This window comes from Thalassophryne amazonica, chromosome 17 (genome assembly GCF_902500255.1).
Source record: "Thalassophryne amazonica chromosome 17, fThaAma1.1, whole genome shotgun sequence".
Lineage (NCBI taxonomy): Eukaryota > Metazoa > Chordata > Actinopteri > Batrachoidiformes > Batrachoididae > Thalassophryne > Thalassophryne amazonica.
The window spans coordinates 52,721,690-52,742,731 of record NC_047119.1 but is presented as its reverse complement, the minus strand read 5'-3'; the positions used below and the strand labels follow the sequence as shown (position 1 = coordinate 52,742,731).

The 21,042-nt window shown below is 43.0% G+C and overlaps 1 protein-coding gene across 2 annotated transcripts in view; it reads right to left on the bottom strand.

Moving 5' to 3' along the window:
* Nucleotides 1–21,042, bottom strand: part of stom (stomatin) — a 61,677-nt gene that overhangs the window by 14,459 nt on the left and 26,176 nt on the right. For both annotated transcript variants that reach the window (XM_034192922.1, XM_034192923.1), the window contains one exon: nucleotides 17,320–17,392. In XM_034192922.1, the coding sequence (XP_034048813.1) occupies nucleotides 17,320–17,392 (73 nt within the window). The remainder of the gene's footprint in view (nucleotides 1–17,319; nucleotides 17,393–21,042) is intronic.

Below are 21,042 nucleotides of genomic sequence, written 5' to 3'. Positions count from 1 at the left end.
ATGCAAAAGCAGCAAGAATATAAACCGGCCAAAGCATCATGGAACATTACCGTATGTCACACCCTGCCAGCAGCAGGCATACAGTGTGTGAACAAATAGTACCGGCCACAGGGGGGTCTGTAATTGGACTGAATCTCACCCATGCTTCATGGGTATCTATTCCGAATTTAGCTAAGGGAACAGTACCCTTAGCTGACATCTTTTGGACATGCGGACAAAAAAAGAAACTCCTGTCATCCTGTCCAAATTCAATACAAATCATGCCACAGAAACTTCGTAAGAAAAGAGGAATAATGACATTTAAAACAGACTACAACATCACAGTAAAAAACGGGATACCAGAAGGGATACCCCGACAATTAGAAGCCATAGACAGTAGCAGAGTTAAAGCAGATGAAGACGGAGACAAATGGGGATGGGCATTGGCTCTGTTCGGGGTTACTCCAAAAGTTCGTTCTAGGTTCCAGGAGGTGCAGTGGATTAATTATTTGTGGTATAATCAACAAAGATATTTGAATTGGGCATTGGCAGCTGTAGGAGCCTTATTCGAACAACTGCACGCCACCTCACTAATGACAATGCAAAATAGATTAGCTATCGAGATGATGATGGCTGATGAACAAGGAGTTTGCATTATGATCAAAGCCACCGAATGTTGCACAGCTATTCCCATGCATACAGGGGAAGATGGAAATGTGACAGAACTCTTAATCAAACTTGGAGAGATGCAACAAGAACTATTAAGTAACTCCATAGGAGGGAGAAATGAAACTGACGATTCTGGATATATCGTAGGAAATGGAGTAAATATTGGCCCACTGTTTACACTATTTGGGGCTCTAAGGAGAGGGTGGATATCATGGAAAGACTGGTTATATCAGGTAGGTGTAGTCTTGGCACTAATACGGGTGGCGGTCTTGCTGGTAATATGTTGTGGTATTCCCTTGATAAAATTTCTGGTTAATAAATTGATTGCATCCACAGTAGGACAGCTCCCACTGTTAGCTGTCGAAGCCCTAGGAGAAGGCACAAACGAAATAGACAAAGAACCAGAATATATGGAAATGGATGAAATACCAATTACCCTCCCCGACAGCCCCCAGCTACCTAACATTGTGGCATATACCCCAGATAGGGAGGACTGGGATGGACAGTGCTTGGTGATATTGTAGATGAGGAAGAAGACATGCACGCACATTTACATTCACACACATGCACCCACAACAATGAGGGATAGGATAGACAATATCTGAAGGAATGACATGGAGCTGTAATAATGACTGTATATGTATATTAATAGGACACAGGAGTATGGCTGAGAGAACAGACTCCCCTGATCAGGGACTTATGCCTGATCTGCCTCTATCAAGTCTGAATGATCTCTCAGAACTGTCTGGAGAAGAGGATCTACTGGAGGGCCGGTCGAGCCATGACTGGTCGCCACAGCCGCCATCCATCCAGCAGCTGAGCCAGTTGGCAACAGAAGGATCCCCATCGTTCCAGCACCTGGCGACGAGGGCTTCACAGAGGCTGCCTGCAACAAGAGACGTCCCGAGGACTCCGCCATCATTTGAAGGACCCTTTGGACTCTGGAACCCACCCCTTCCGCAGATGCCATGGAGACAGTCACATGTGCCAGTGGCAACGATACCTTCAAGGGGAGGCAGCCAATGTCGGCCATATGCGGCAATCGCCCGAGTGCATCCTAGACCCAACTCACTGCTAGGACCTGTCCCCAGTTTCCCACCCCCAAAGCAGGAAAGAAATTTCGAACAGCCCAATGCTTCTGAAGGAGGATCAGCAGGGGTGGAACTCAGCCAAACTCACTCACCAGGACAGAGGGGAGCTTCGTACAGGCTGTCAAATGCCCGGAGTGTCCCGTGCGACATCAACAATACTCCCCCCACACATGAGATGCCTCCCCCCTTGTGCTTCCTGTCCCCTGGACTGCACAACCTTAATCTGGTCATGGTCACCCCACTGGACATGCAATCTTGACTCAAGAGCTTCGTCTTCCACAAGAGTCTGCTCCAAAAACCCTGGAGCAGCTCCTGCCCCTCACAAATCACATTCCCCATGGGCTATTTGATGAAATCATGCCACAACTGAGTCAGACAGCTGCATATCTGTTAAGGATACACCGTGACAATGCCAACATCTCTTGTGCTCAGGAGGGCCTCCATACTCAACTGTGTTGTCTTCAGTCTAGTATGGACATGCTAGCCAGCATGATGGAGCATATGGAGAGGGAACACCTAGGGCTGGCCACCACCACCCTGAATGTGGGCAAGAATTCTCTGGGGGCCCTGTACAACTTGGCCAAGTAGCACAAGGAGCTGGAAAGATCCATCAGAGAACTGCGCGACTGTCTGAAAGCCAGAATTCCTGATCCTCCCCCCACTACCCCTGAAAGGCCAACCTCCCCATATTCCCCAACTTCTCCCAAAACTTCAGACGCTGAGTAAATGCTGGGGAGCGCGGACTGACCTAATGGCTCTGAAAACAGACAACGACCATGGCTCTTGAGTTTGGATTATGGACTGGTTTCAGAAATCCGAGTGTAAATAAAAACGAAGAAGGATATATGTTAGTAACGAAGGTCTGATAAATGTCTGTCCTTACCATCATCTGCGTAACACAGATAAAGCTAAATGCATACACATAGATATCACATTGAAAATTTATAAAAAGGGGACCCTTACACGGCGTGGCTGGGAAGTTAGTAATAGAGGTGTCATAGGGACCCCTTTTTCTTAAATTATTGCATGCCTCAAGAGACATGCATCGCCTAAATTTGGCGTCTGGCCAAAAAGGGCATTGAAAAACAAGCTGAAAAAGAAGAAAATAAAGTGGAAAATGTTGAGAAATGGCCTATAATGAAAACCATTATATGATTGGATAAGGCAAATGACTTAAGGACGGACATGAAGGGAAACCATTTATTGTGTTTATCATTAAACTAGACATAGCTGCGCTAACCTTAGAATAGTTTCTTGATTGGTTGACTGAATAGTGGTAACGTAGGGGTTGTTTGATGCGCTTAAATAATAAATGTGTGAAGCTTTAACAAAATAATATGTAGAACCAAGTATAATGGGTTGGAGCCTCTGGTTGAGTGAGACAGTAGATGCCAGAAGATGATTGGTTGCACACAATGCCAATGTAATGCCTTTACTTTGCCATGATTAAAGGTTTGCTGTAAACTGTCTCATGTGTGGCTGATTTGAGTGCCTTGATTTACACCAAAACTCAATGTTTAAGTGTCACCTTGCGTTGATATAATCCAGCTAATTGACCACTGTGTGCCCTAGTATGTATGTTCACCTGCACTTAAATATATTTACCGTGTGAAGTATCACTTATATTCATATCCGCACCAGAGTTATCAGTAATTCGAGTGATGTGATTTGTTAATGCAATGCACAAATGAGGATGTCTTGTCAGTAAACAGCCCAAGAGTATAGCTGATGTAATGGGACTCTTTCGAGTCCCAGAGGAGGGACTGTAGAAGACTTTTTAGGTCCTTATTTGAACTGTGTATTCTCTGATGAACTATCAAGTGTCCTGATCTGAACTATATGTCCTCTGGTTGAACTAACAGGTGTTCAACCCAAAAAAGGGCTCTATTAGTCACTCGGCCTGTCAGGTACTTTCCAAGTTGGCAGCAGAGTTGGCTGATATCCCAGCAGTAATGAGCCCGCAGGCCAGGTGCGGTGGGCCTCAGGCCAGCTGCACCTGTGGCTGATGGTGTTTTTTTTTTTAAAAATCAGTTGTAAATCCTTCAAGTTTTAATGGGAGCGTTTGTCACATTGAAATAATGACCTAACACCTGCTTAGGGTTCACTAGAGGACGCTTCCAATAGAAAACCATGTCTTGGGAATAAAATAAATAAAAAAGTCGAAGGAGGAGCGATGCCCGTGGGTCTCCAATATATAGATGAGCGCAGTTGGCGCATATTCAGTCTCTCTAGAGGGCTCAGTTTGTATAAGCTCTGTGTCGGATGCTTAAATAAACTTAAAAACTCATTGCATTTTGTCTTGCTTAAGGCTGAATTATTCTAAAGTGTTGTGTCCTTTTCTTGCAAACCACCTGCAATCAGTTTTGTGTTATCTAAAGAAGACATCCTGAGATGACCAAAAAGAAGGACCACGACAATATTATGCACTTAAATGGCAAAACAACATCATCTGCTAAGGTGAGCAAAAGAACACAAAGGAGGCCTTTTGCCATTTCCTTCATTGCATTACGCTCAAGAATCGTGGTTCCTGTCATGAACAAGGCCTCGCTGCTCTCGGAGTACGTTCTCGCCTATAAAGCATGTTGTGATGCAGTGGAAAATTCCACTGATTGGCATTTAAAAAAACAAAACAAAACAAAAAACCACAAGCTCCGTTCGTGACAGCAGAGTATACAAGCATACAGTGCCCCCCCACCCCCGGGGGCCATTTCAAACAAATTATATGAGCTTGTGTTCTCAGTCACAGTCGTGCCTGTTATAGAAGGAAAAGGAGGCATTTCAAGAGAGTGTGGGAAAAGGAGCATTATGGGAAACCAAATGTTGAATTTAACATTGAGACAAACTCCTGCAGCTCTCTGGGAATGTGGGAGTTGCTTGCAGAGAGTTCTCCGGCTCACTGAGGAATCCTGTCAGATTTTTAGATCCAGTTTAAAAGAAGAAGAAAAAAGGAACAAAACACAAAGACAGTGGGATATGACAAATATGCAAATGAGGTTTTTTTTTTTCATCGTCAGAGCTTGTTTATTAATTGAGACAAGTTTCTCAAAAAACAAATATGATTACGAGGTGGTGAGAGCAGACATGCTGAACAGATCGGACATAAACTAGGTAGAAAGGAACAACAACAACAAAAACCAGGGTGTGCTTGAAATAATGTGCATGTATTTTTAAAAATTTTACTTGATACCAATAATGTTATCTATCTTTAATTTAAAGTATTACTGATTTGAAAAGCAGAGGTTGCTTGATCAAAAATACTTAACTCAGCAAAAAGGAGGTCAAGTACAGCAGTTTGACTTCAACATTCAACGCCATCCGAGTTTCTTCAAATGCAGATAACGAGCGAATTAAGAAGTACCGCATTTTTTTTTTTTTTTTTTTCTTTTTCACAGGAGGGAGTGTGAACATAAATGGAACCAGATGACGATGGCTTGAAATAATAAAGGAGTACAAGGTGGCAGTGCCCAATTTAATCTTAGGGTTTTTTATGCATGTTAACATTTAACCAGAGAGTCGGGACATGTCTCAATGCCCTGGACTGTTTAATATGAGATTGTAGACTGCAGCCATATAAATAGGGTTTTAAATTCAGACTAGAAATGCCACTGCAGGCCAAATCAGTTCATGTACCATGAACGAGTTAATTTAAGGGAGAGCGGGGGTGGGGGGTGCATCGAGACCCACCCCCTGTCTCACTTTCAGTGAGGGTGTATCCTGTGGTGATGTGTGCAGCTATAGTGTCAATATTGATCATGCTATGGGAAAACACACACACACACACACACATTGGGAGCAGTCTGACTGGATATACAACTCCCAGTCCAGCCCTGGTCAACTACGCAGAACTAATCTTGTGCAAGCTATTGTTTAATAAGTAACGACCCACCCACCCCCCCACATTTAGAAAACTTCAACAGCACAGCGAGTGTGAACACACAAACAACTCAAGAGCTTTTATGGTATACAGCAAAAGGCCTGCGATTAATCAAGTCTGTTATCTGACCACAAACCAGTTTATCCCATGTTTCCATGCTAAAAATTAGAGTTAAGGCAAAAAAGCTTGTGAAACAAACGAAGTGAACCGAGCAGCAACACATGCCTGATAACAGCGTCAGAAAAGAGGACACCAAAAAGTCTATGAATGTCTGAGAATCAAGGACTCAATACACTGAAGGGATTCTTTTGTTGTTGGTGCTTTTTTGTAACCTGGAGGGACATATGCAGAAATTCCATAGAACTGTAATAATAAATAAGTAAATAAATAAAAAATACTGTTATTGCACGTAATGAATAGGACAAGACCCCCCCAAATACAAGGTTTACAACCCGGCGTTTCTCAAGTAGAGGACTCTGCTTTATATCCGGGAAAGTCTTGGTCACCCGATGGGTAACCCGTAGACAGTACAAATCTATTCTTCATTCAATATTGCTGTAACCATTTTTTTTTGTCCAATCTATATGCAACTTCTCTCGATGTGAATCACACACGCACACACACACACACACACACACACACACACACACACACACACACACACACACACACACACACACACACACACACACACACACACACACACACACACACACACACACACACACAGTAGTGTTCAGAATAATAGTAGTGCTATGTGACTAAAAAGATTAATCCAGGTTCTGAGTATATTTCTTATTGTTACATGGGAAACAAGGTACCAGTAGATTCAGTAGATTCTCACAAATCCAACAAGACCAAGCATTCATGATATGCACACTCTTAAGGCTATGAAATTGGGCTATTACACTCAACAAAAATATAAACGCAACACTTTTGGTTTTGCTCCCATTTTGTATGAGATGAACTCAAAGATCTAAAACTTTTTCCACATACACAATATCACCATTTCCCTCAAATATTGTTCACAAACCAGTCTAAATCTGTGACAGTGAGCACTTCTCCTTTGCTGAGATAATCCATCCCACCTCACAGGTGTGCCATATCAAGATGCTGATTAGACACCATGATTAGTGCACAGGTGTGCCTTAGACTGTCCACAATAAAAGGCCACTCTGAAAGGTGCAGTTTTATCACACAGCACAATGGAAAAATTTTTAGATCTTTGAGTTCATCTCATACAAAATGGGAGCAAAACCAAAAGTGTTGCGTTTATATTTTTGTTGAGTGTAGTTAAAAAAAAAAAAAAAAAAAAAAAAGTAGAAAAGGGGGTGTTCACAATAATAGTAGTGTGGCATTCAGTCAGTGAGTTCGTCAATTTTGTGGAACAAACAGGTGTGAATCAGGTGTCCCCTATTTAAGGATGAAGCCAGCACCTGTTGAACATGCTTTTCTCTTTGAAAGCCTGAGGAAAATAGGATGTTCAAGACATTGTTCAGAAGAACAGACGTAGTTTGATTAAAAAGTTGACTGGAGAGGGGAAAACTTATACGCAGGTGCAAAAAATTGTAGGCTGTTCATCTACAATGATCTCCAATGCTTTAAAATGAAAAAAAAAAAAAAAACAGACGCGTGGAAGAAAACGGAAAACAACCATCAAAATGGATAGAAGAATAACCAGAATGGCAAAGGCTCACCCACTGATCAGCTCCAGGATGATCAAAGACAGTCTGGAGTTACCTGTAAGTGCTGTGACAGTTAGAAGACGCCTGTGTGAAGCTAATTTATTTGCAAGAATCCCCCACAAAGTCCCTCTGTTAAATAAAAGACGTGCAGAAGAGGTTACAATTTGCCAAAGAACACATCAACTGGCCTAAAGAGAAATAGAGGAATATTTTGTGGACTGATGAGAGTAAAATTGTTCTTTTTGGGTCCAAGGGCCGTAGACAGTTTGTAAGATGACCTCCAAACTCTGAATTCAAGCCACAGTTCACAGTGAAGACAGTGAAGCATGGTGCAAGCATCATGATATGGGCATGTTTCTCCTACTATGGTGTTGGGCCTATATATCACATACCAGGTATCATGGATCAGTTTGGATATGTCAAAATACTTGAAGAGGACATGCCCTTGAAATGGGTGTTTCAACAAGACAATGACCCCAAGCACACTAGTAAACGAGCAAAATCTTGGTTCCAAACCAACAAAATTAATGCCTCGCAGATGTGAAGAAATCATGAAAAACTGTGGTTATACAACTAAATACTAGTTTAGTGAATCACAGGATTGCTAAAAAAGCAGTTTGAACATAATAGTTTTGAGTTTGTAGCGTCAACAGCAGATGCTATCATTATTGTGAACACCCCCTTTTCTACTTTTTTTTTACTAACAGCCCAATTTCAAAGCCTTAAGAGTGTGCATATCATGAATGCTTGGTCTTGTTGGATTTGTGAGAATCTACTGAATCTACTGGTAGCTTGTTTCCCATGTAAGAATAAGAAATATACTCAAAACCTGGATTAATCTTTTTAGTCACATAGCACTACTATTATTCTGAACACTACTGTATGTATACATATATATATATATATATATATATATATATATATATATATATATACACACACACACACAATTAACTAAGATGGCAGCGCGTACAGATGCAGCGGCCCCTCGCTCTCCCAACTTTGTGGTGATATGTTCGTCAGATAAGTGTTTGTCAGATAGTTTTATGTCTTTTTCATCTCGTCTGTCAACGTCGGAATACAAGTACAGCCGACAGAGCCTGCTAGACATATCCAAAAGCAAGATTTGCAATGCTTTGGACTTCACAACAGAGACGCTAAAGAAGCTTGGATTATTCCGGCAGCCTACAATACCGGACTCGCCTGCATCTCCTCGCCGGGAGAGGAAGCACCGGAAACGGTGTGTGAGGAAACAGAAGAGGGGCAAGCGTGGAGGTATCCAAGCTAGACTAGCAGCTAATCCAACTCACCCAGCTATACTATCCATCCTCCTGACTAATGTACGATCACTGGACAACAAAATGGATCACATACCACTGCTGAGGTCAGCGAATCGTACAGTTAGTAACTGCTGTGTGCTTGTTTTCACTGAAACATAGTTAAATGACAACATTCTCTGCTGTACAACTGGAGCAACTAGCATGCTATCGAGCTGACCGGGCCCTCGTAAACAGAGGGAAGACTCGCGGCGGGGGTCTGTGTGTCTATATTCGTAATGAGTGGTGCCGGGACGCTGTGGTGGTGTGCAAACACTGCACATCACTAGCGGAGTTTATGATCATTAAGTGCCGTTCCTTCTATCTGCCCAGAGAGTTTACTGTGATTTTGCTGATCGCAGTCTACATCCCCCCCACCAACAGCAGCAGTGATAGAAATGCAGCACTCAGTGAACTGTACCAGGCTATCAGTGAACAACAAACTGCACACCCAGACAGTTTTATCATCCTCACTGGAGATTTTAATCATGCTGATCTCAAAACTCTCCTTCCAAAATTTCACCAGTATGTTGATTTCCCAACAAGGGGAAAAATATCTTGGACTTGGCTTAAGCCCCTTTCACACCGGGGCTGCTCCCAGTTGCTCCCTGTGGCGTCATGACGACGCAGGAATTTCTGCATCAGGTGCGCACAGCAGGGGGTAGAGAGAAGGTGAGAACACAGCCTGCAGGTTCTCTGCACAGAGAAGTCAGAGTGCACAGTTTGATTGCAGACAGACTGTGCACTCTGACTTCTCTTCTACTTGTTGTGCTGAGCTGCAGGGCTGCTCTCTGAGTTCTGTTGTAGTTTATCTTTCCTACCTTGACCGCGAGATGCGCGCACGTGCGCATGAACCGTCTTTGAGCAAATGTGGAGATGTCTGGAGTTTTACTTGATCTTGACATGTCCTGGATTTATGTCCTTTTTTAACTGTGATGAGAGAATCTGAGGAGGGAAAGGAACTAACTGCCTGCAGACAATTTTTTTTTCTTTTCTTTCCTCTTTTGACCGCGAGATGCGCGCGCGAACGAACTGTCAAGCAAATGTGGAGATGTCTGGAGTTCTACTTGATGTTGACATGTCCTGTCTCAGGACTTATGTCCTTTTTTGACTGTGAACAAGGAACTTATGCCTGCAGCCAGACTTTTTTTTTCTTTTAATTGTTCACATGTGCATGCGTGAATGAACATCCATGAGTGGACTAGAGATGTCCAGACTTTTTACTGGATATTTCTGGCAATCAGTCTGCATTTTCTTTGTGCCAAAAAAATCAGCTCCATCCTTCTTCAATGACTATTGTCCGGTGGCACTGACACCCATCATCATGAAGTGCTTCGAACGGCTAGTCATGTAACACATCAAATCCATCCTCCCCCCCCACCCTAGACCCCTCCCAGTTCACATACAGAGCCAAGCGTTCTACAGAGGACGCAATCTGCTCAGCCCTGCACCCAGCCCTCACCCATCTGGACAAGAAGGACTCATATGTGAGAATGCTGTTCATAGACTTAAGTTCAGCGTTCAACACCATAATACCTCAACAGCTCATCTGCAAACTGGACAAACTGGGGCTCAGCACTTCCCTTTGCAACTGGCTGTTGGACTTCCTCACCCAGAGGCCACAAGCAGTCAGTGTTGGCAACAAAACCTTGAGCAGCATTGTATTGAACACAGGGGCTCCCCAAGGCTGCGTGCTCAGTCCACTGCTCTTCACATTACTGACACATGACTGCACAACAGCCCACAGCACAAACCACATAGTGAAGTTTGCAGATGACACAACTCTGGTGGGGCTCATCACCAAGGGCGATGAAACTCACTACAGGAAAGAGGTCAACCTCCTGCTGAATATCAGCAAGACCAAAGAGATTGCTGTTGACTTCCGGAAAGGTCACAACCAACACCTGCCACTGACCATCGAGGGTGCTGCTGTGGAGAGAGCGAGCAGCACCAAATTCCTGGGGGTGCACATCAGTGAGGATCTGTCCTGGACCACCAACACTGCATCACTGGCAAAGAAGGCCCAGCGGCGTCTCTACTTCCTGCGCAAACTCAAGCGGGCAAGTGCTCCACCAACAATCATGAGCACTTTCTACCGTGGCACCATTGAGAGCATCCTCTCCAGCTGCATCACTGTGTGGTGCGGAAGCTGCACTGACTACAACAGGAAAGCCCTGCAGCGCATAGTGAATGCAGCTGGAAGGATCATTGGTGTGTCACTCCCCTCTATGCAAGACATATACACCACCCACCTCACCCGCAAAGCAACAATTGTGAGCGACGCAAGCCATCCCGCACACAACTTAATTAGCACTCTGCCCTCCGGGAAGAGGTACAGGAGCCTCCGGTCTCGCACCACCAGACTGTGAGAGAACTCTCTCCCCCGAGCTCCACCCAGGCTTTCAAGAAGCATGCATGCATATACATATATATATACATACATATATACATATATATATATATACACACACACACACACACACACACACACACACACACACACACACACACACACACAGATTATTATTCCAAATGCAACATATTGATATACAAGGGGAAAAACCAAATGTGCCACTATAGTAATACTTAGAGTGCATATCTCCAGTGACAGCCTTATTTATTGCATTACACAGTCAAGTTGTCATAGCAACCTACGCCATTAGGCCTGCTGGGAAAAGAAGTTGTCATTCAAAGGTCTATGTGGCTGCACTGCATTAGTGATGAAGGTCTGGCAAACTGAGAGCCATTTGTGTTGTTTATATCACAAAGTGGATAATCAGAGTGGACAGAAAAGAGCCACCTCTCTTCAAAAACATTGGAATCAATAGTCCCTCTTGATCCACCTAATAGGATCCCAAAGTTGATGGTGACGCTGATGGCTATTTACCCATATTTGTTGTATGTGTACGATGACAAATAAAGCCTCTAAATTGCAGTTTGGTACTTTGCTCATGTTACATGATGCTTGAAAGCATTTCCTGACTTCAGGTCTTCTTCGTATGGCGAGAGTGCCGCAAGAACCTCACCATACCGTGTCTGATCAACAGCAAAAATCGTTATTCCTTTTCTTGTAGGATTCTTTGTCACATGAGCTTCTCCTTTCCCAGTCCCAAGGGGTTTGAAACAAACATTTGTTCTCTGGTGGCTCATCACTCATGTCTCTATGTTAGGGTCAAAGATTAATAATGGGCTAATGCAGAATACATGTTCTAACTATGTCTGAAAGACAAAAATGGGAAACATGTATAGGAAAATCTTAGACTATATAGAAAAAGTGTTTCGATGGTAATTTCTCTTATGTTTGTTATGTACTTTGTCAAAAATATATATTCATGACATACGAGGTCTGTTAGAAAAGTATCGGACCTTTTTATTTTTTGCAAAAACCTGATGGATTTGAATCACGTGTGCTTGCATGAGCCAACCTTGAACCTTCGTGCGCATGCGTGAACTTTTTCACGCCTGTCGATTGCGTCATTTCCTGGTAAGCAGCCTTTGTGTGGGACGTGTGTTGTGCGCTCGGCGGATTTTCATTTCAAGGAAAAAGACGGAACGACTGGAGCAGCGCCGCATCAACTTTTGCCAGAAACTGGGCGACAGCCAGGTGGAAACCATTCGGATGATTCAGATGGCTTTCGGTGACGATGCTATGAGCATCACACAGATTAAGGAGCGGTACATCCGGTTTAAAGATGTCCGCACAACGGTGAAGAGTGAGCCACGCTCCGGTCGGCCATCAACATGCTGAAATGACCAGATCATTTCCAAAGTGAACGCTGTGGTGATGCGGGACCATCGTGTGACTATCCGAGAAATTGCGTAAGAGGTGGACATCAGCACTTTTTCGGTACATTCCACTGTGACAGAAGATTTGGCCATGAAAAGAGTGGCGGCAAAATTCTTTCCTTATTCTTATTGTTATATGGGAAACAAGGTACCAGTAGATTCAGTTGATTCTCACAAATCCAACAAGACCAAGCATTCATGATATGCACACTCTTAAGGCTTTGAAATTGGGCTATTAGTAAAAAAAAAAGTAGAAAAGGGGGTGTTCACAATAATGGTAGCATCTGCTGTTGATGCTACAAACTCAAAACTATTATGTTCAAACTGCTTTTTTAGCAATCCTGTGAATCACTAAACTAGTATTTAGTTGTATAACCACAGTTTTTCATGATTTCTTCACATGTGCGAGGCATTAATTTTGTTGATTTGGAACCAAGATTTTGCTCGTTTATTAGTGTGCTTGGGGTCACTGTCTTGTTGAAACCCCCATTTCAAGGGCATGTCCTCTTCAGCATAAGGCAACATGACCTGTTCAAGTATTGTGACATATCCAAACTGATCCATGACACCTGGAATGCGATATATAGGCCCAACACCATAGTAGGAGAAACATGCCCATATCATGATGCTTGCACCACCATGCTTAACTGTCTTCACTGTGAACTGTGGCTTGAATTCAGAATTTGGGGGTCGTCTCACAAACTGTCTGCGGCCCTTGGACCCAAAAAGAACAATTTTACTCTCATCAGTCCATGCATCTTTTTTTTGTCCATTTTAAATCATTGGAGATCATTGTAGATGAACAGCCTATAGGTTTTTGCACCTGCATATAAGTTTCCCCCTCTCCAATCAACTTTTTAATCAAACTACGCTGTTCTTCTGAACAATGTCTTGAACATCCCATTTTCCTCAGGCTTTCAAAGAGAAAAGTATGTTCAACAGGTGCTGGCTTCATTCTTCCACTGTGGACACCTGATTCACACCTGTTTGTTCCACAAAATTGACGAACTCACTGACTGAATGCCACACTACTATTATTGTGAACACCCCCTGTTCTACTTTCTTTTTTACTAATAGCCCAATTTCATAGCCTTAAGAGTGTGCATATCATGAATGCTTGGTCTTGTTGGATTTGTGAGAATCTACTGAATCTACTGGTACCTTGTTTCCCATGTACAAATAAGAAATATACTCAAAACCTGGATTAATCTTTTTAGTCACATAGCACTACTATTATTCTGAACACTACTGTATGCGAGTAAAAGTATATATTTTATTGAGGAAATGTAGTCAAGTAAAAGTGAAAGTCTCCAGTCGACAAAATTCTACTTAAGTACAGTAACAAAGTATTTCTACTTTATTACATTACAACAATGGATTTCAGTTATTGCACATGAGTGTTTAATGTTCTCACAGCCCAGGGAAAGAAACCTTTTGTCATCCTGGAGGTTCAGGCTCTGGTTGACCTGTGTCTCCTGCCCAATGGGAGCAGGCTGAACAGGAGATGTGCTGGGTGAGAGGGGCGCCATGCTTTGCCACATCCACAACAGCACAGAACTGCCTTGAGTTTTTGATAGCAACCATCCAGGCAGACAACTGGTCCACCTCCACATCTCTTACATAACCATTTAGCTGCCACAGTCAGATAAAGTATGAGCATTCCCTTGGTCTTCTCCAGCTACTCGGGCAAGTTCATGCTGGATCAAGCAGACAGATGTGCACGGTATGCCCAAAATGTCAAAGCTGATGCTCTCTCGCAATGCAAGTGATACTCCTCATCTTATTCTCCCTCAGTAACCACTCGTTTGATACAAAGTCATTCCAGGATCTGTCATGTTTTGGCCCTAATCCAGCCCTGTGTCATGTTTTTTTTCCCTGTCGTCATCTTTGTCACTTCTTGGATCCTCAGTTTTGATTTTCTATTTGTTATTTCATAGTTTCTCTTTTTGTTTTCTGTTTATTGTGCATGTTCGGTTTATCATACTTTAGTCTTGTGTCTGTTTATTTTAAGTTTAATAGGTATTTTATTTTGTGGTAGTTCTTCTTCAGCTGTGATTTTCCATTTTGTATCAGTAGTCGTATCCTCTGTTATCACTTTAGTCACTAGTAGTTTTTCTGTTACACTTCAGTTATATGTTGAGGTCTTTTCTAATTTAGATCCAGCCTTTTACTTTCTGTTTCTGCTCTTTGTTTATTTTCTCTCTCTCACATTTGGATTTTAGGTTTCGTTATTTCTTAGTTGTTTAACATTTGTCTAGTCACTGTCACATTCCCATTTTGCTGCTTTTGTCTGACGCGCCCCTTGTCACTTCACTCGTCTTGTCCGGCCACGCCTTCTTCCTACACCTGCATCTAATCACGCCTTGATTAACCTCTGTATTTAAGTCCCATGTTTTCCTCTGTTCACTGCTCGTTTGTTGTGCTACATGCCTTGTGCTCTTGCTCTAAGCCTTCCTTGTGTTGTTTCTGCTCTGCATCTTTTCTGTGATTGACTCTCGCCTGTTTGTTGACCACATCTCAGCCTGCACCAGTGAACCTGCTTCTCCGTGTCTGATCCTTGCTTGTTGTTAGACACCGTCCCCGCCTCTCGACAATCTGTACCTCCGCCTGTACTGATTGACTTCCTGTGTATCGAACTGAGCCTATTTTTGGATAAAGCCTTTTCCTTAACCCATATCTTAGTCATATATTTGTGTCCATCCGTCCGCCGTGCCTCGCCACCTCAGTTCCTGAGGGGATCCTTCAAAGAGACCTAGTACCAGAGAAAACCATTGCCTTTGGCCACTGGTTAGTGTCCAAATATCAAATCAAATCAATTTTATTTATATAGTGCCAAATCACAACAAACAGCTGCCCCAAGGCGCTTTATATTGTAAGGCAAGGCCATACAATAATTTAATAATAATAAATATCACAACCATACAGCAAGACAGGCAGCACCAGGACTCCAAAGACTTGGACATTTGTTACCTACTGCAAAGACGTCGCCATTCCGGTGACCTTGTGATTCCATGAGCTCTTCTCAGGTGCCTCTTGGTCTCAAAGACAAAGGATCCAGAGACATATATGTTACTACTGAAATAAGTGAATGTCTCTGCAAGTTCAACACTGTCACCACATGCAGATACACTTCTGCTGGCTGAGTCCAGGAAGTCTTAACAGCCTAAATTTTAGTTGTGATCCAGGACAATCGCAAACCCAGACACCTCGATCTCTCATTCAGCTTCTCTGCAATCAGGGTATCCATTGATTCCACAATGATCACAGCATCGTCTGTGAAGTCATGGTCAGTAAACATTTCCTCGTCAGCACCTAAGTCACTAATTTCCACAACCCTAACCAAAACCCAGATCATGCAAGCATATGGAACAATGTCGGCGTCAGAACACACCCCTGAGGAACACCTATTTTCACAGGGAAAAAGTCAGAGTCTCTGCCTCCATTGCACAGAGCACTCACAGTATCTGTGTACAGGCTGAGTACGATGTGTAGTAGCTTCTTGAGGATCCAACAAATTGTCAGGATGTTTCAGAGAGCACTCCAACCACTTGTTTTCCACAAGTACTTGCAGAGGCAGAATGCAGTTAACTGACTTCTTGGGCATGAAGCCAGTCTGTTCTAGTTGCTGAGCAGCAAGTAGCTGAAACTGAATCTCATGAAGAAAAATGCCTGCAGGCATCTTCCCTGACACAGATAACTGTGATACCCCTGTAGTTGTTGCAATCGATATGATCAGTCTTGCAGATTGAAACAAAGATAGTCTGCAATGCCAAAAGATGAGCATCTCCACCTGCCTGGACTCAGCTCTGGTGTTGCATCCCTGGAGTTTTCCCTGTTTTACAGCCTTTACAATCTCACCAACATTTGGTAGATCACAGTTGACTGGACAATCAGTCACAAGAACCTTTGTTCTGGAGATGTCTAACATCCCAGCAGGAGGATCAGCTTCGTGCAACTGCTCATAGTACTCAATCCAACTGAACAGTCTTCTGCCATAAATGCAACAAGACAAGGTTTAGGTTTGAAAGAAGAAAGTGCTTTGACTCCTCTGTAAGCAATGTTGAGGGTCACTGCACCGCAGATTGCAAGTCACCTGATCACAGATTCCTCTAACAAATACCTCCTTGTCCACTCTCAGAGCCACCACGTCAGGCTTTTTCAGCTTTCTGTACATTCTGGAATTTCCATTAAGCTGTGGAATATAACTCCTCTGGATGATCAGAGTGCCCTCATATGAAATACCTCCTCCTATGGACAATGGCAACTCCAATACAGTCCTCTGCATCTTTAAGGTTACGTTGTGGAAGAACTCTCACAATCCATTTGGACTGGCAGTGTCTGCAAGTTCTCCAGTCAGACTACATTCAGATTCCTGAGAAACAGTTGATCTTGAAGTCTGCAAGACATCAAGTGAATAAAAGTATTATGCAGATTAGAAAAGAACATATCAGAGGGACACCACAGATAGGACAGTTTAGTGAAAAAGTCAGAAAGGTGAGACTGAGATGGTTTGGACATGTGCAGAGGAGGGATTCAGGGTATATAGGAAGCAGGATGCTGAAGATGGGCCCACCAGGCAGGAGGGGAAGAGGGAGGCCAAAAAGGAGGTTTATGGATGTCCTGAGGGAGGACACACAGGTGGCTGATGTGTCACATGAAGATGCAGAGGACAGGGTAAGTTAGAGATGATCGATTTGCTGTTGTAACCCTTAATGGCAGCAGTCAAAAGAAGCAGAAGAAGAAGAAAGATGCGCTCCCCATGACAGTATCTAACATGTTTACATTTGGTCAGATATTGCTGAACTACACAACAGGAAGAATAACGTACATTTTTACTATGTTGTTCCACTAAAAGAACTGCATATGTGGGAATTTAACAAAATCAAATTCCACAGAACTACTTGCAGTAAGTTCCTCACCTGGTCCTTTGGCTCCTCCTCGCAAAATCCGCCCCAGGCGAAAGATAATGGCCCGTTCATACTCCTTAACAATCTATGTAGGGAGAACAAAAATAACTTTCATTTTAGTTTTTTCTTTCACTGTGATAATATTCTTTTTATTCTGTCGGGATGGTAATAGAAGATAATTCTTAGATGCATGTGATGGATGACTCTGAATCATCAACATGAAAACATCAAGATTTCATAAATGCAAATTGCAGGGGTGAGAATGCAGCAGGTGCTGAGCTGCATGTGTGATGAAACAGAACCATCTGCTTTTGGATCATATACAACACACCACAGAACATGAAACACTACAACAATTTTTACTTCAAAACCTAAAAACCAAACAAAACAGTTATGCGATGGGAAGGCTGAGAGATTTATTCATTTTTAACCAAAGGTTACGATAATTTTTCTGTTCCCCCTCCCCCACATATGTGGTCAAGTGCGCTTGTTTCCAGTGCAGAAGGTACCCAGTTTAAAACTCACCCCTCACTCATTCCACTCCATGCATCAGGAAGGGCATCCGGTGTAAAACGTGCCAAATCAACATGCAGATCCACCTCAATTTCAATTCAATTTATTTTCATTTATATAGCGCCAAATCACAACAGAGCTGCCTCAAAGTGCTTCACACAGGTAAGGTCTAACCTTACCAACCCCCAGAGCAACAGTGGTAAGGAAAAACTCCCTCTGAGGAAGAAACCTCAAGCAGACCAGACTCAAACGAGTCTGACGAGAACGAGATTACCAGCAGTTATTGGCATGTAAAACTGAGTATCATCTGCACAGCAGTGAAAGGTAATCCCAAAACGCCGCAATGTGTGCCCAATGGGTGCTATGTAAAGGGAGAAAAGCAGGGGGCCTAAGACAGACCCCTGTGGAACCCCAAATTTCATGTCACTAAGGTCAGAGGTAGTGTTACTATACAAAACACAGTGAGAACGACTGGTCAAGTATGACGTCAGCCATGCAAGGGCACTCCCAGTAATCCCAAAATGATTTTCCAGCCTATCAAGTAGAATATGATGATCCACTGTATCAAATGCAGCACTGAGATCTAACAGCAACAGAACCGTAGTGGTGTCCGAATCCACTGTAAGCAGAAGATCATTCACCACTTTAGTGAGAGCTGTCTCTGTGGAATGATATTTTCTAAAAGCAGACTGCAGTGGCTCAAAGAGATTATTCTCAGTAAGATAGTCTACGAGCTGCCGTGACACCACTTTTTTCAGAATTTTAGAGAAAAATGATAGATTTGATATTGGCCGATAGTTTGTCAATACACTAGGGTCAAGATTAGGTTTCTTAAGTAATGGTTTAATCACTGCAGATTTGAAACATTTAGGAACAGATCCAGAAGTTAAAGAAAGATTAATAATTTCCAGCACAGTCAGCCCAAGAGTGGGCCACAGGTCCTTAAACAGTTTTGTTGGTATAGGATCAAATAAACAGGTTGTGCTTTTTGTTTGTTTTGTCAGCATGCCTAGTGAGATACTGTCAAATTCTGTAATAGTGGTGCCCACATCAATAGCAGGATGTAGTGGCTGGATTAAGGCATGCCGGGATATGTTTAACCTGATGTCTTCTAATTTCTTCCCAAAGTAATCCAGGAAATCTTGTGCTGTAAAAGGAGAGCAAACTACACGTGGCTGTCCATGCAAAAGTGTTGCCACCGTGTTGAACAAGAACTCTCTCTTATGCTTGTTTTTGCTGATGAAATCGGAGCAGTAAGTTCGCTTTTTAGCCAGTAATGCATGCTTATAGTCTAAGATAGCATCACGCCACGCAAGGTGAAATACTTCTAATTTTGAACGACGCCATTTCCGTTCTAGACCTCTTGCTTTATGCTTGAGGTCACGCAGATAATCATTGAATCAAGGTGACTGTGATTTGGGGGAGCGCGGTTTTAACACAGGTGGTGCAATCATGTCGAGTGTAGTTTTGAGCACTGAGTTTAAACTACCAACAAATCTGTCTACTGACTGGGTATTTGTTAAATGTGAAGCTAAGACATCAGGCAGTCTAGCTTCGAGTTCAGTCTTAGTTGAGGAGTTGATGCATCACTGTAAAGATATATAAGGTTGTTGTTCCACTAAACACGGCAGCGAAACTGTAAACTTAATAAGTGAGTGATCAGACACCACTGATGTAAGAGGCATGATGTCAATATTCGTGACAGCAATACCACGTGCGAGAACCAGATCCAGGGTATTTCCACTAATGTGCGGCGAATCCCGAATGCATTGCCGAAATCCTAATGCATCCACAATTTCCATAAATGATTTGCAGAGGGGATCAGAAGGCATATTTATATGAATGTTAACGTCACCAATGATGAGAATGTTATCTACACTAGTTGACAAGTTGGAGATGAACGCACCAATTTCATTTAAGAATTCACAATATGGGCCAGGAGGCCTATATACAGTGACAAAGTAATACGACTGATTTTTATTCTTCTGACCTTGGCAATGTGTAATATCCTGAGCAGAGCGGAGAATCAGATGCTCAAATAAGTGATATTTGTAACCCCAACAGCTAATAAGCTAAACCTAGATTTATAAATAAGAGCAACACCCCCGCCTTGCTTCGCATCACGAGGGATGTGACTAAATGTATATGCTGGTGGGCAGGCCTCATTTAAGGGGAGGACAGCTGTAGGTTTAAGCCAGGTTTCACATAGCCCAATCATATCTAAGTGATGATCAATAATCAGATCATTGATCAACAATGATTTTGAGGACAGTGATCTTATGTTAATGAGACCCAGTCTAAGGACCTCAGTGGGGTTGACAGTTGAACTGTTTGGGTTTAGGGGTGGTTCCAGAGTAGCATATATAAGATGCCTAGAAATAGGTTTGGGTTCCATGCGCGTTGTAGGTAGCAGACACGAAATCTTTGCTATTGCTGGAACAACCACTGGGCCATCCTCAATTTCAACATCATCCAATATAGTAATGGGTATTAAGTTTGGAAAGCATATCCCTCTATGATTTTTATGGACACGACTACGGAAGCAGGCCACAGTCTCAACTTGTTGAAATTCCCTCCCTGGCAAATAAACTGCACTATCACCATAGTGGATTTTCTGCATTAAATTTCCCGCTAAGCTAATGGATTCCACACCCACATTTGTCATAAGCCTTGCAGGGTCTCTAATCACCTGCTCCGTGGCCTGCTGTAGATTCCTAATGTTACCCTCCCTGTAGAGCTCTATCTATGTTCGCAGACAAGATGGCGGCGCCTTCCCCAGTAGGGTGGAGGCCGTCCAGCATCAGCAAGCCACGATGGGCCCAGAACGAAGGCCAGTTATTAATAAAGCTAATGCCTTGCTGTCTACAAAACTGCACCAGCCACCTATTTAATGATGTCAGCCTGCTAAACGCCTCATCAGTACCCCGGGAGGGGAGGGGACCAGAGACTATTAATCGATACTGACACATCTTTCTGGCAAGGTCACAAGTCCTCTTTATGTCCATTTTTGTGACCTCTGAGTGCTTCATCCTGATATCATTGGTGCCAACGTGAATAACTATGTGACTATATCTCATGTCATGTGATCCATCTCGACTCTGCTGTGGCGACTGCGAGTGAAAACAAGAGAGATGCCAAACAAACTTACATAATCAAGGTGTGCCACAGTGTGTAAAACAGAAGCAGAAAACAATGATGGCAGCACCGCTGAGTTGAATGAAT